Source organism: Nyctibius grandis, chromosome 5 (assembly GCF_013368605.1).
Source record: "Nyctibius grandis isolate bNycGra1 chromosome 5, bNycGra1.pri, whole genome shotgun sequence".
NCBI lineage: Eukaryota > Metazoa > Chordata > Aves > Nyctibiiformes > Nyctibiidae > Nyctibius > Nyctibius grandis.
In genome coordinates, this window is record NC_090662.1 from 90,314,272 (window position 1) to 90,330,309 (window position 16,038).

At 45.3% G+C, this 16,038-nt stretch overlaps 1 protein-coding gene across 1 annotated transcript; it reads right to left on the reverse strand.

The window, feature by feature from the left end:
• Positions 1–299: 299 nt before the first annotated feature.
• C1S (complement C1s) lies at positions 300–9,635 on the reverse strand. The gene is made up of 12 exons (XM_068401443.1): positions 9,562–9,635; positions 9,038–9,102; positions 8,398–8,602; positions 6,957–7,134; positions 6,565–6,690; positions 5,589–5,788; positions 5,253–5,406; positions 4,903–5,018; positions 4,592–4,670; positions 4,200–4,337; positions 3,615–3,689; positions 300–1,485 (listed from the first exon to the last, which is right to left on the reverse strand). The coding sequence occupies exons 2-12, from the start codon at positions 9,061–9,063 to the stop codon at positions 692–694; spliced, it is 2,091 nt and encodes a 696-aa protein (XP_068257544.1). The 5' UTR covers positions 9,064–9,102; positions 9,562–9,635; the 3' UTR covers positions 300–691.
• Positions 9,636–16,038: the final 6,403 nt, after the last annotated feature.

The following is a 16,038-nucleotide window of genomic DNA, read 5'->3' on the forward strand; positions in this document are numbered from 1 at the left end:
GATTTTGAACATGTCTCTTCTGCTCAGCTTGATTCAGAAGTCTGAAGTCCTCATTGCAGGTAACGATTGGTCAATGAGATGCAACCATCTCAGAAGAACTTTGTAAAGACTCAAGTAGAGTGGTGAGGTAGCACAAGTTACAGCTTGACAAAAGCTGGCAGCGGAGCTGGTCAAAATGTAACTAGACCCTTAATTTAGGGAGTTTCAAGGAGAACTAGGTCTAGACTGAGAAGAAGAAAGGCAATACACACACAATAGCACATTGCACAAAAGGAAATTTGGACATTCTTTAATGCTATTAGATATTCTGAACAATACAGGAAATACACAAATCAGAAATCAGGCTCTGAACCTACCCTGGGAACCAACAATTATTCTCTCTTGTCTTCATTGAAATCTCCCTTTTGGGTGGGGCATGGCTAGGTCTTCTCCAAGTGGGAAAAAATAGGATGGAAAAAAATGAGAAGAAGCAGAAAGGGCCTCTTTATCCAGAATAGCATCATCCTCTTATGTGAAATTCCCTTCCCAGACACGATGACAGTGGGAGAAACCAATACGTATTCCTGAGTCTCCACTCAGCACAGACACAACAAGTGAGCCCATTATACACACAGAGTGGACAGGATCACAGCCAGCCTGAACATGTAACAACCACGTTTATAAAGGGTGACTGTGCTGAAACAAGCAAGGCCTAATCCTGCCAAGCTTCTTCATCCTCATGCTTGCTCATGGTCTCTGTAATCCAGTCCAAATAACGCATTACCTTGGTGTACAGACCAAAGGTACCACAACGTGGTCCCCAGGAGATCAGCCCAGCCACGTAGTACCGTCTGTCATCAAGAGGATCTTGGATAGCATAGGCTCCACCACTATCCCCCTTACAGCTGTCCTTGTCACCACCAGCACAGATCATATTGTCAGTGAATCGGTAAGCACTGGAATCAGCAGAGCCCTCTAGTTTCACAGATCGGCACTTATCCATGTCCACCACAGGAATCTGGGCCTTCCAAAGATGAATGGGCAGTCTTCCTCTCTCTCTCTGGCCCCAGCCAGCAATGTAGCCCAGAGTCCCTTCCTGCAGCTCATACTCAGGTGATTTACCAGGAAGACAGAGGGGCGAGATGTTTGGGCCCATCTTCACAGGATCCCTTAACTTCAGTAGTGCAATATCATTATCAAAATCAGTCCTGGTTTCTATGGGCTGCTTTGCCCAACCAGGATGGATGAATGAAGCCTCTGGGATCAGCTGCTTGGCCTCCCAGTACAGAGATACTCTACCAACATTGATTACCCCAGCATACATGTTGGGGTTCTCATATCCCTCCAGCACATGAGCTGCAGTCATTACCCATCTTTCAGAGATGAGTACACCACTTCCTCTTGGGTATTCGAAATACACCTGCCAGGGAAAGTTGCCCTTTTCTGCAAGGGTGCCTCCAAAAATCTTTGATTTCTCTCGAATGCGATTACTAGGCACTCCACAGACTGGAAAGAAAAGAAAAAAAAAAAGAGGAACCAGATGAGAGAATTAGCAGTTACAAATAGGGGGTTCTTTGGCACTGCTAAAAAGCCCATAGTCCCCTCCTTCCTGTGTCCTCTAAATCATTTTTGATTCTGAGTAACCGATGTTTATATTCTATGTCATAGAGTTTGCAGCTAGTATTTACAGAGAAATTCAAGAAAATTCAAGCCAGACTACTACCAACATTCAATTTAGGCTGAAAAGACTCGTTCTCAAATTCTTGTTCTTGAAAGCACAATATTCGCAACTATTGTCACCCCACCAGTGATGGGTATGTGAAAGCTCACAATTTAATTGCATCCTAGTTAGCATTTTTCCTTTGCTCAGTTACATCCTATAGGTGAAGGGATTGTCTTTGAAAAAATATTTACTTAAGCTCTTAAAAATATGATATTGTTCTTTAGAAGTTTTTGTTTGGGTTTTTTTTTGTGAGCTCCAGATAGTCTCAGGTTAAGTGTTCAGATTTGTCACTGGTGTTTTACCATTTTTCCTCTCCATTCTTTTAGTATGATAGCAGTGGGTTAACGGAGTTCTTATCTGTGGGTCTTATGGGTGCAGAGATGCTCTGTGCTCTTTGAGTAAAACGTTCTATAAGGTTTTGCAGAATGTGAGCACTAAGGGCATAAATAAGGCTGCCCATTCTGACATAGCTAGGAAATTGATTTATTATTACATCGCCTTGTTTACTTTGAACCCTTAGTCAGAGATTAGGGAACTATAGCCCATAGGTAGCTTCCGATTTAAATCAAGTAGAGTTTGTTAAAGAATTTCATGTAATCATAGAAAGATTTAGGCTGGAAGGTACCTCTCAATGTCTCTAGTTAAACCTGTTCATCCCTAACTGCCTTTCCCCCTGCCCTCCTAACTGCAAAGCCAGGTTGCTCACAGGCTTTGCCAGGTGACTTCTGATCATCTCCAAGGGTGGTGGTTAGCCAGACTCTCTGGGCAACAATTTCAGTCCTCTGGGGAGCATTTTTCCTTAAACACAGTCAGAATTTCTTTTGTTGCAACTTTGCCCCTTGCCTGTCATGTCTTTCATTGCTGTGTCCCACTGAGAAGAGTCTGTCTTCATATTCTTTGCAACCTCCTCTTGGGTAGTAAATTCCCTGAGCTTTATGTTACCATTTTGCACTGTGCACTTGTACAGTCCAAGTCACTGGCTGAGCTGGCCCTTAAGAGTGTTGAATCATCTTCAGCTGGATCTTGTGCTTTGCCAATGATTATTTGTGGGTTTGGAGTAGTGAATAGGCATTATGTACAACTAGCCCAAGGCATGCTTCCTCCTGTAGGAGGGTAAGCTGAACAGTGTGCAGAATACATAGGATTTAAAATTCTCTCTGTCACTGGAAGTTAAGACCCAGCCATAACTAGCAGCAGTCAGGAGCAGGAGTAGTACCCATGCACTTCCCTCCTCAGCATCTCCCAAGTACACAAAGAGAGGATGAGCAGGTCCTTGACAAGGATATTGCTTGAGCTTCCAAACACAATAAGTGTAGCGGAATACTGAAGGACGCATTAAAGCTTAAGGGTTTAGGCTATGACTTCCAGTAAGTGTAGTGAAAGCCCTTTCCTTATTGTGCTGCATCTGAAGTGCCCAGTGGACAGCTGGACACTACCCCCAGGAGAGGTTTGGAGAGAAGCTACAGCTCTCAGTGTAGCTTGGGAGGGACCAAAGAAGGAAAGGTCCAGCATTGTCAGAGATCTCTTTTGACCTGTCAGTCTTTTTGCTACCTGCAATGCAGACCAAGATCTAAAGCACTGAACAACTTGAGAATGTGCACACTTGAAAGTGGGGAAACTGGTGCAGAAACAGACATTGATACTTTAAGAGGTCCTGTTACACCAGATGTCTTATGATGTTGCCCACTTATGTTTCCAGTTTCTTTCTGCTGCCTCATCTGAACTTTCTTTGGGGCCCACAACTTTCAGAAACACCCTGTGCAATGTGATTCAAACAACGTAGAAAGGATCAACAGAATTTTCAGGTTTAACAGTTTAAAAACAGAGAGATGAAAGAAGCAGTGGTCTTTGTATGCCATGTGTACATACACGTACGCCACGTGTACGGGCATACTACTGCTTTTGGTAGTACCTGGGACACATTTTGGTAGCTTTGTTCCCATCTCTTCATTGACCCATTCTCCACTGGCTGAGCACTGATACACCGCTTGGAAAAACACAAGAAAAAAGAGTGCCGTAAGGATACAATCAAGATGAAGAGAGGGTAAGTAGCATTATTGTATATGATGATGTATTAACCTTCTCATTTCCAAAGCAAGCAGAGCTTGGTAAACATTGCTGGCATCTGCCTAGAAGTACACAACCCCACCAGGGTGCTTCTGCCCCTATTTTGGAGGGACCTCATCTAATAGATTTTTTGAGTCCTTTACTTCTCCACCAGAAATGTGTGCCAGATGTGACAAAAATCTCCATGGTCCACACACCAGGCAAATGGAGAGAGGACTTGATAATGCATTTAAGGTCAACAGCCCAAGAACAGACATTACTACAGTGTGTTAAACACAAAGGCAACACAAAACTACTGCCTGCAACCCCACACCAATAAGAACATTTTCCCAGTCTTGACCTGATGTTATATAATCCCAGCCCCATGACGAAGCCTGCTCTTAGGCCTTTGATCAAAGAAATATGTTTGTGTAGCAGAGGCAGGGCTTACCATCCCCTTTGGTTTTTAGGGTATAGTAAGGTGCATCACATTGATATCGGAAAGCAGCTTTGTACAGAGGCTCATGAAGTTCAGAGACATATATGGCTTGGGCGTTGTCAATAAGAACGGGATCACCACAGTTCACAGCTGTAGAGAAGAAACAAAACCAAACAAATATAATCAAAGAGGCATCCTCACCCAACACTATGATTATTCTGTATGATGGGGAACCACTCAGCTCCTCTGGTCCCTGTACAGTCATCAATACTCCCTTCCTCTGTCCCTTCAGCATGCTCACATCCCAGTCCTTCAGCATCCTCCCAGTCTGGAGATATAGTGGACCTAGAGCCTAAAGGCTCCATTCCAGTCTGCTTTCCACAATACAGAGATGGGTCACTTACGAACACAGCTGAAATGGGAGTTGCTCCATTCACCATTGTTCTGACAGCTGGAGTGAAAAGTCATGATGCTGTCTCGTTGCTAGGGAAAAGAACACATGATCCATGTAACTCACTGGCCATGAAATATATCTGACACAGGCACTACAGTGGAGGGTCCTCAGAATGTTGCAGTGGCTGGAAGAAGTGTCCATTTACTACAGCTGTGGTGAAAAATTTCACTCCCCAAAGGTGCTCAGGACACCTGATGCGAAATGGCATCAGGAAGCTGCTGAGAGGGCCTGAGAGAATATATGCTTTTTTGTGTAACTTACCATCACAATTTCGTAGCCTTCCACACAGGTCACCTTCACATTGTCCTTGAAGACATACCTGTCCTTCTTTGGGTCAAGAACAGAGTTGGGGATGACACTCGGGGGACAGGTTATAGCTTTGAAGAGATAGGCAGAAATCAGTGATTAACTGGTTCAAGATTTACCCTCCTTCTAGCTCCCAGCTTCTTTCTCCCCAGTGATTATTCTCTCTAGTAAACAGGCATCCTCTGTTTACTCAATACCAGCAGCTGGGAACATGTTAACATGCTGTTGTACCATGAATCTGACCTGAGACAAGCTCTCTTCCTAACTCAACAGCAGAGGGAATGCTTTCCCAAGTGTTTACTCACGATCCCCGTAGTAGCGTATTTTCCAGCCTTTGTGCTCTACTACGTGGTTTGTCTGGAAGATTATGTCAAGAATGTTGTTCCTAGTTTTGATTTCAGGAGGACCTGGGAATTTGCTGCCACAATAGGGACCAAAGTGCTGCTTTCCAGAGACAATCTGGGAAAACAACAAACAAGAAGAAATGAGAAATACCAAATGTATTCAGAAAGAGATTCCCAACAATTTCAAAAGGCAACATATTTGAAAATAAAGTTAAGAAGTCAGAGGGTCTTCTGAATATGAGGAGATTGAGGGGAGATCCAGAGCATCCTGACCCCCTCCCCAAGCCCCACACCTACTGTTAAGCTGTCATGGCAACTCCCTTCTGAGTTGGCTGGTTCCACGTCGAAGTCCCCGCTGCGTATGGTCAACACCACAAAGTAGCCTGGCCTCAGAGCCACTCGGTACTCACACCGTGAGTTCTCTGGGTACTGGTTGGGATAACTGGGGCTGGCAATCTCCCCTGATGGCTCGGTGAAGACATTTCCACTGCAGTTCACTAGGATAAGGAAGGAACACAGGTAGGATTCAGAAAGGAAATGGTCCAAAGCTGACAAGCTTTTCCTCTTCCATTACATCTCCAGTCTCGCCAGTCACCTTCATTAACCATGTCACAACATTGCATCTTTTTAAGCAACTGAAACTAGGGCCACTCTCTATCCAATTAGCCAGGGACTTTAACTTCTAGTGGCCTGAGCCATCTTGCACTCTTGCCCATCCTTTGGGCAACTTCCTGGTGTCCTCAGTACTAGGGGACAGCTTCAGCACATCTTTAATTTTGCTCAGTCTCACTTAATTTCTCTTAGTGTCTTCTCTTCCTCCATCCATCCTTCTTTTTACCTTCCACCTGCGATTTAGGCCCCACTCCCTCATGCTCAGATCCTCATATTATACTCTTTTCAACATGCCATTTGGGACTTTGCAATTTTTTCATTCAAGCCAAGCAGCCCCTTGGCCACTTCTGTGTCTTCATTGAATTGCCCTGTTTTGTCAGAGATTAAAAGATTCACAGATAGCAGTATGCTAAGAAGAGTCTCCATCACAGTCTTTAGAGAATGTCATTTAATAGTTTCTTAATTCTATTGACACAAAAAAGAACAATGTTAAGAATATGCTAATAGAAATTCCCAAAATCACGGTCTACTGCCAGTTCAGATTTGTTCTGGGATGTTCTTTTCTCCCAAATATACCTGTCACAACTGGTTAAGAATTTTGAAGGAGAAGGTCTTCCATGTACAATATCTCACTTAACCACAGCTCATGTAGAACTCTTACCTCCACATGTTTTCTTATCCTCATAGAGGAAATAATCTGGTGGACAGGTACAGAAGTAACCTCCAATATAATTATTACAGTAATGACTGCAAGGTTCCTCCACAAAATCCAAGCACTCATCCAAGTCTGCAAGTGTGAAAAAATGAATCAGCCAAGATTAGGAGAGGGCGCTAAGGGCAGGAGGAAGATGAGAAAGGGAAGCAAACACTGGCGGACAACAAGGAAAAGGTACCTCTAAGGCAGCATTTAGACTGGCCATATTGGAAAGCAGTCCTGTCTCCTGGGATCTCTTTTAAATAAATCATTCTTGTAAGGAAAACCCTTCTGTCAGCTCCCCCCCTGCCCCCAGCCTGGACACTACAGAGATTCTGAGGAGGCTCTTTTAACCTTACCCACTGCAACATAGTAGGCTGCAAAACCAGTGAAATGTTCCTCGTTGGAAAAGTCTGATTGGAAGGTCATAGTGAGGGTGTTATAAGGGACATGGAATTCCTCCACAATCGAGGAGCCAGGGGCACGAGGTTTCTTCCGCCCACAAAGCACGCCTTCAACATGACCACCATGCAGGATCTGCAGAAGAATGCACAGAGGTCTCATCTCATTACCGGAATATGTGTAGCTACTAACACTTGAGTCTTTCAGCTTATAGGTGGCTAACCAAAGGCTCCTAAGTTGCATGCATTTCTCATGACATTCAGGTAGATCTCCCAGGGCACAGCTATGTCACTGAGCTAGCAGGAGAGACCAAGGCTGCTGTGTGATCCATCGATCTGGCCAAGGGTGGAAGACAGCCAGCCAAGGTACAGCTGAACAGAGCCCCCAGACAATCAGTTTCATGACATTGATAAGACACTTGAGGAGTGTTCCCTCTCACTGACTTCCCAGCTGTGAAATACCCATCTTCATTTCTCAGATACAAATTAATCCAGAAAGTTCTCTGTTAACATCCTTTCCTCAGGCCCACTTGTACAAAAAAAAATGAACAGTGTGGTTCAAAATGGCAAAACCAATCACTGATGGTCTGCAGAGCAGTCTAACAGGTTTATAAGTTTGTTGCAAAAGGACACGTTATTATAGCTCCCAGCAGAGCAGATCCATCCTACTGTCCCACCTTGGTCCTTCTCCAAGGTCTCCTTCTGGTGCTGCACCTGATCTTATTGTCCCTTTTCACACTTAGCTATTGCAGGATAGGATGGTCTTGTTTCTGTCTGTTTGTGTGGAAATGCTTGATCTTTTGTGCCCGGTGGGACAACATGGAGCAGAGCTAGTGGGTCTCTAAGTTTTAAGAAAGCTGTGGTGCATAGATCATAGAAAACTGTGGTGCAATGGACCACAACACTTTATCTGAGTGCCCACTATCCATACACTAATCTTTTGATTGTTTTTAACCTTCATAATTTCCAATCAATTTATGATTGCATTAAATTATCTATGTCCACTCATGGATCAATTCAGAATAATTTCAGGGACAGAAAATCAATGCCCAAAGAAAATGGTCCTTTTATACCTACAGTTCACTGGCTAAGAATATGCCTTGCAATAGAGAGGTGTCAGTGATGGCTAAGAAGGCTTTGCCTATGAATATAGGAGAAATATGGGGAGGGGGACATAATGGGACACTCAGTTGGCAGACAATGCTCATGTGATTATGAGGCAAACTCAAATCAATTTAGTGACTGCTAGTGCAGATACACTCAGTCATTCGGGCTTCTTGGAGCTCAGAACAGGAAGGACGTGTCTATCTCCTCTTCCAGCCCTGAGCTTTGTACATAGCTTTTGCTGTTCTGTAACCCGCCTTCTTGTCTTTTTCTCTCTTGAGGATGGGGACAGTACCTTCACAGAGTCATATTCGCAGTTCTGCGATGGTTCGAGATCCATATGTGTGAAATAAAGGCGAATGCCATATCCGGCAGGGACCTGGATTTCCCAAGATTCCTGCACATCATTGGGATACACCTGAGGGTAATTGGGTGACAAGATCTCACCATACATGGAGACTGCATCAGCCCACACAGGGAGACAGAAGAAGGTAAGGTACCTGAGAAAAAGAGGAAGGCAGATGACATTGCAGTAGTCTTCTTTGTCCACCTATACAGACAGTCCCTAGTGAAACGGCTAGTCTTTGGCTGTAAGTAGCATGCAGCATAGCTCCTGGCTTTGGAGTTTTAATGACCAATGCTGTGGCTGTGTGAGGGTTGTCTTTCTCCTGTAGCCTTTCACACAGAAGGAGCCTTTCGCCTCCTCAGTTGTGCTCTCTGCTCCTCTCCAGCTCTATAGGAGCTGGGAATGCTGCAGGAGTTGAACAGAAGGGTCTTAAGTGCTATTCCCTACTTTGCTGTCTTGTTCTGGAGGCTACTTGGGCTGTAGATACATTCAGATTTGAGGATCAGTACAGTACTACAGGAAAAACACCTAATTTATAAAATGAAATTATTAATAAACCTGAGTTCCCCTTGGAGATTTAATAACTCACCACATCTGGAAAAAGCAGATCTTCATTTCTGAAAACTTTCAGGAATTGGACTTTGGAGTTATGCTCTGGGACAAAAAACAGTGTGATTGATTAATGTTGCCTGTGCTTCTGTGTGTCTGCTAGGCAGGTCAAAGACCCTAAAACCCCAGCTTGTGGAGAATACGTCAATGATTTGCATCAAAAGCAAGTTTATATCTCTGTTCCTTCCTGCATACAGCAACCCTAAGTATCAAGAAGAGATGCTAGGCTCCACACTGACAAAATGGAGAGATGATCTCTATCTTGGTACTCACGTTCTCCCCTTATGACCATCAGTGTCTCCAAACACCATCCTGCTGCACAGCAAATTAAGACAAAAAGCATCTTCCCCCCTCCCCGGGGTACCCAGTCTATTTTTCCCAGCACCTCAAAAATTATGCTAAGACCCTGGGGTTGGGGAGCAGCTTGTCCTGACTCTTCTCACTGTCAGACAGCGATACCTACGAATATTTTCCTTTCCCGTATCTAATGCTTGCAATATTTACCTTCTCTCCCTAGTTCATGTCTGGTTTTCTTCTCTCTTCCCTTCTCTTTTCTCTCTTTCGCTTTTTTTTTTTTTCCTTCCTGTTCACACCCTCCTCCAAACGTACCCAAGGCTGGGGTCTGGGGAAGGGAGCTCTAACTCGCAATGTCGCAGCACCCTCTGCTTGTGGGATGCGGCTTCCCAGCCTCCCCGCCGGGGTGAGATGCTGGGCTCGCCGGCTCCCGGCGGGAAGGGAGATTTCCAGAACAAGTTGCACAATCCTGTTGGCTCAGGCTGCGCGGGGAAGCACACAGATCTGGTCTGGATTAGGCACTTTCGGGAAATCAGGTGACTTTCGGGAAAAGGGAGGGGAACAGAGTTTTCACCTGCCTCCCCCTCTTCCCCCTCCCTTTTAAAGGTTAGGAACGAAATCCAAAGGGTGTAGAAAAGGGAGAGTCCACATGAGAACTGGTCCAGTGCTTTTGCATGGAAAAAACTGTTTGATTATCTTGTCCAGAGACCACTTTGCCCGAATCCACTCTGTCACTGCAACCTGGTGGCCACCGGGCTGCTGCCACTGCTCCTCATCTGATACTTCAGAGACACTTTTCTAGGGACAGGGAGGGGAGGAAAAGATAGTGGCCTGTTAAACATTATGCCTCTCTGAGGAGTAAGCAGGAGTAAGAGTGCATTGTTTTGCTGGGTTTTGTTATGGGAACACTCCTGTAAGAACTTGACTTACAACTCATGACCACCTCTTTATTTATGAAGTGAACTTCATGTAGGAGTAACTGTTCATCAGGCTTAGCCCTGGAGCAAGTTAGATCTAAGACCCTTATGGAAAGGAGTTTCAAGACTTATGCCTGGTAGGACCCCTAATCCAGCCAGTGCCCACAAGCCAAGACCAAAATATCACCATACAAGCTAAAAGACCTGTCACTAATACTCTAGAAAACCCCTCCTCTGCACAAACCAGCTACACTGGGCCCAGACTGTAAATGAAAATGTAAAACTCCATTGCAACCTCTACTGTTTGCAATCAGCACAGCATGCTCCAGAGCTTGTTTTGGCCAGCACAAAAAATGATCCAAGTTTCAACAGGCCACAGGCAAAGTGTGTTAGCAAAGCCCAGCTGAAAGACTCCTTTATATTGTCAAGGGAGAGAAACACCTACAGATGAATCACAACTGACTTCATTGTAGTCAGGATAAAGGCTTTACCTGAAGAACATGTCTAGGCTGTTTTCTTTGTCAAACTGAGAATGGGTAGAGAAAGAAAACAGCGTGTCATCTCCCTTCTGATGTCTCTTGGGAGCACAGCATGATGTTTCTAACTGGAATTTTGAGAACCAGGAAAACAGTGATGAAAGATACACAACAAATCATGGAGAGATGTTTTCTCCTCTGAACTGGGCAAAGTAAAGACCCTGACAGTGACTCTTCAAGTTACAATCGTATTTTAAAATGGGCATGGCGGAAGTAAAATGAGCGTGGGCTGATATATTATTCATGTAATTTCATCACAAGGGAATTGTATATTTTCATATAAACCTGACTCAACTTGTCTGTAGCAGTGGTAAATTAATACATGTGCGAATATTCAAAATTCTTTAGAAGACATATACCTAATAATTAAGAAAAAGATTGCTGGAGTTAGTTAAATAAAAAGATAGCTGCATTTTATATGGGCACGTATCTGCCTAATGCTAACTATTTATGCAGAAGACTGGTGACATTGGTGTATACATTTACATTAAATACACATACAGCATTTGATTGCATTTTCCTAGATCTGTATTGTTTTTACAATTCAGAAGATGAAACAGCTAGGTAATATATTTTACAATTCACTGAAACTATGTCAGAAATAATATTAAAATAATAATTTAAGAGAGGCAAAATCATGCCATTAAGGTTTATAAATGATAATATTAAGCTTGCCAATGCAATATAATCCTGCTCAGAGGCACACACATTCTCTTAAATTCCTAAATTACATGACCACATACTGCTTTTCCCAAATTGCATAAGACAAAGACTTTTCTTAAGATGACTCAGAGCTGTGTAGCTGTAACATTTCTGCCAGATGTTATGAAGAGCAGTAGTGTTCCGGTTTTCATAAAATTACCATCTAGAACAGGCTTGACTGGCTTGTCTCTCCCCAGGAAGTTGGGAGAAAAAAAGCTTTTCCCAAGTTCTTAAGAAAAGCCACACTGTCCCGTCTGGAAACACTGAGTCAATGCATAAAACAAAGGGAGTAAATATTAAAAGAGAAAACATAACATTAACTAGGTGAAATCAATCAGCAGGCAATCAAGGATATGTAAGTAGCAAATAAAATTTCCTTGGTCCACCAAGACCTCAGCAGAAATTTGCCTGTCTCCTCTTCTGCCAACAAGAGGATTCAGTGGGTTTCTTGCGTGCCGTGCTTCCTCACCTCACTCTTCTGACCCAGGCCATTTTTGTTGTCACTGGTTAAATTCAGAGCCTTGGGTAAGCCCTAGGTAAACCTGCCTGTGCACTGGCTCAAAACCACTTGGTATAACCCACTGATTCCCACCTCTGCATACTGTACCAGGAGGATTTTCACCGGAGTCTGTCCACCCCTTTTACTCCCTTCAGCACTGAGTCTGAGTGCAAAGCTCCCACAGCCTCCCAGTAAAACCTGGGACTGGGGACCATTCTGCCTTGTGCACTGTAGCACACTGAGATGCCTGCTGCCTCTGGACTCAGTTTCCCTACACCCCTGGGTGTAGCTTCAAGAGCTCGTGACTGTTAAGCCCAGATGATGCATGATGCACCTCCTTTCCTACAAAACAGAAGCCCTACAGTCTTGTTTGCACCCAAGGCCTTTTCCCTGTGTGTGAGGTGCTCTGACTCACGGCTGGAGGTATCCCACCATGGGGTCACCACTGTGGGTTCTGCCATGACCTTCCTAGGGATGTCCATCCTCACCACGCTCACGGCTTCACCAGCAGTGAACCAGTGGCTGAAGAGGAACTGTTTAGAGTTTCATCTGTTATAGTAAAACGTTCCTAGATACTTTGGCTAACTTTAAACCACAAAACTGTAAACCGCAGTGGGGGAGCAGCTGCTGCGAGAGAGAACATTGCTGCAGCAGGACCAGTAACTTCCAGGAGACGGCGAGCCTGGGCCGGCGGCAGTGACAAGGTGCTCCAGCTTTCTCGGACGCACCAGCCGCTCCGGCCAGCCAGGGCCGAGCGGCCACGCCACGAGTGATGAGCCCCGCGGGTACGGCCGGGGCTCTCCTGCCTGTTCCCTCCAGCTTGAAGCTCACGGCGGAGGCTCAGCCCGCCGCCGAGGGCCGCCCGCCGCACCGAGAGGCGGCAGCAGAGACCGGCCGGCCCCGCGGAGCCGGCGAGGGCGGCGCGGCCCAGCCCGGCCCGGGGGGGGCGGCCCGGCCCTCCCGGCCACAAAATAGATGTCAGGGGGTGTCGTGCCTGCTGCTGCGCTCCCTGACACCCCCCCCCGCCCCTCGGGCGACACCGGCAAACGCCCCGTGTGCCGGTCACGTCGTGTCCGAGCTCACCCACCGTGAGCAGGGGACACGAACTGCAACTCCCTCATTTCGGGGAGGGGGCCGGGGAACGGAGCCAGCGATGTCTGAAAAATGGGCTCTGACATCACATTTATTTGTGCAATAATTTCCACACCGAAAAGGTGAATTGTTTTCGAGCACACCATTCCACCCCATCGCAAACGTCCACCAAGTCCCAGTTTCTCCAGCTCTCTCTGGTTTGTCATTCACCCATTCCTGACCTTTTTCCCTAGTGGCTCCAAGGCCTCCAATTCCTCCTTCTAACGAAAGCCCACTTTCATGTGTTCCCCTGCCTGTTACTCCAAGCAGTCACCCTTCTCCCTCCGTACTCCATCTCTTTCTAGTGGTTATTCATCTCCCCACCCTCTCTGTGCTCTTCCCTTGGCACACTGATTCCCAGCTGCAGACTTCAGTCAGATTTAATTTTATTCTGACTCTTGCTTTTCCAGTATCTTCCTCCTCCTCATCATCAGTGTTCAACCCTCAATGGCAGTCCCAGACGGTCACCTTGCCCCTAGTAGCCTGCTCCTCTCCCTTTCAATCAGGACAGGCTCCTGTGCCTGCCTGGGAGAAGAGGCACTGGCAAGGCAGGACACAAGATTCCTGTTTCAGTTCCTCAGTGCAGAAGAGATGGTCCTGGAAGGAAAGTCCTAGTCCTGCAAGGGCTCTTGAAGAACCGTCTGGGGTCTTGTGCAGCTGTGGTCGGTGGGAGAGCTGCAGGAACCACTTGAACACAGTCAATAAAAATGAATTTGCAGAAGCTTCAGCAGCTACCTTCCCATATTGCCATACTGCGCTCATGGGAATTTCAAGTTTCACACTAATACCTATGTAATGTCATGAAACCACGGTGTATCTTCAGGACACTAAAGAAAGATTTTTGGTTACACCCCATCATCCCAAGCATAGCACTGCCCTGATTATTAAAAAAATAGTAATACTGAAAAATAATGGTATTATTATAGACTCAAAACCAGCTACTGTGCTCTGACTTGAAGTGGCTACCTAGCATTTAATCTAAACAGGTCAAATATAGCAACATTTCAAGCAACTGAACACTGAATCTCGCAATGGAAACTGTTAGGCAATCTCAGGAGCAGATGCTGCTTCTGAAACTCTTCTCTGACAGTAGTAAATTACAGAATGAAATAAGTCTAAAAGTTCATATGCACTGTTTCACTGTACATGTAGCTAACTGACCACAAGTGTATTTAAATACTACAGTATTTATTAAATTTATTTCACAAATAGTGGGTATTCCAAATAAGTTACTCTTTGCACAAAGGGAGTGTGTCATGGGTTTGTCTCCTGAGCCATTCCAGTATACAAAGGACCTAGACCAGAATTTTGTCCAACCCAGCATACAGCCTCTACCTCTGCCTTTTTCTGCAATCTCAGGTCAGAGTTGTGGATGGACTGCTGGAGGTCTACAGGAGGACACCGCTTGAGAGAGACTGTGGTCCAAAGCCATTTTTGCTGCTACAAATGTAGCAATGGAGCAGTGCTCCGAAACCAGACAGAGCACCTTGCCTTTTCAAAAGCAGAAAGTCTGTGTCTGCCAGGAGACAGAGGTCTACTTGGGCAGGAGATGTGCCAGCGTACATGGAAAGCTAAGCCCAATGCTGTAAGCCCTCGTGGCAAGCCCAACAGAGTACCAGTGGCCACAGCAACAGCGGCGTGGTTGGTGCCATGTTACAGTCTGACCTTCAAAGCAAGGCCATTGGCCACAGAATGTAAGTAAACCTCCAGGCATGATCTACATTTTTATAGAAAGGGGATGAGAAGGGAGGGGGAAGGATGATGGGAGGGGAAGCCAGATGTGGAGGTTTAAGGAAGGAGGCAAGCTTATGGTGATATTTCCCTGGTATATTCTCCCTTTTTTGGCTATCTAAATTGTAGAGACTTACTGAGACAGAAGTTGTATCTGTATCTTACTGCTAACGTGTCCTCAGTGGATCTTTCTTACGTAGATGTTCTCATCACTTTTTAACTCACTCATGGACTTTTAATAAAATTATGACAATGATCCCTATTGGACAACAGCACAGTCGAGCAGGATAGAGACTTTAAGAGGTTATAACCCCAGAAGTGTTAAATCTATGGGATAATTTAATTGTATCAAACATGGGAGGAAGCTTATTTATGGAGTGGATTCCTTCAGCGGTGATGCCAACAGGTCTCTTTCTCCAATCTGGCTCTCCATTTTCATGAAACTTCTACAAACATAGAAGTTTGAGATGCCCATTCCTTGTCAAACATGGCTGGGGGAGGGACAGAGAGTCAGCATGCTCACATAGGCCTCATTTACTTAGGAAACTGGCCTAAACACCATAAACACCCAATTAAACATGGAAATGAGAGACTGATATTCAGTCAGTCCTTGGACTTGGCAAGAAGTTTGGCAACCGGTGACCAGTTAGGGTGAACAAATATGCAGGAAGGTTTTTAAACCCCTACTAACCATCCTGGCCTGCCACTCCACACCTTACACTGCCTTCAGGGGACTTCTGGAGGACAAGGCCAAGATCTCCCCTTCTTCCTGCACTTCCTTACTGCACTGATTACTCTTCATTTCCATTTTTCTCAGCTTCTGTGAGTCTTGGAGCCTTGTCCAGACATGTTCTGAACATCTCCAAGGCTGAAGATTTCCCAGCCTCTCTAAGCACATGTTCCTACAGTGAACCACCCTTCAGCCCATTTGAAATTTCCTTTGTGGCAGCTTGAGACCATTGCTTCTCGCTGTTTCACTATGGACCTGTGAAGTGACTCTGGCTCAGTTCTTCCTTAGCCCCATGTGAAGCCACACATTATGTTGGGTGCATTTGTTTTTCTGAACTTTGTGATGTTTCGGTCAAACCATTCCTTCATTCCTTTCATTCCTTATCTATTCTACTCTCTGCACTCTCTCCATCTTCTGGTGCACTGCCCAATGTGCAGTTGA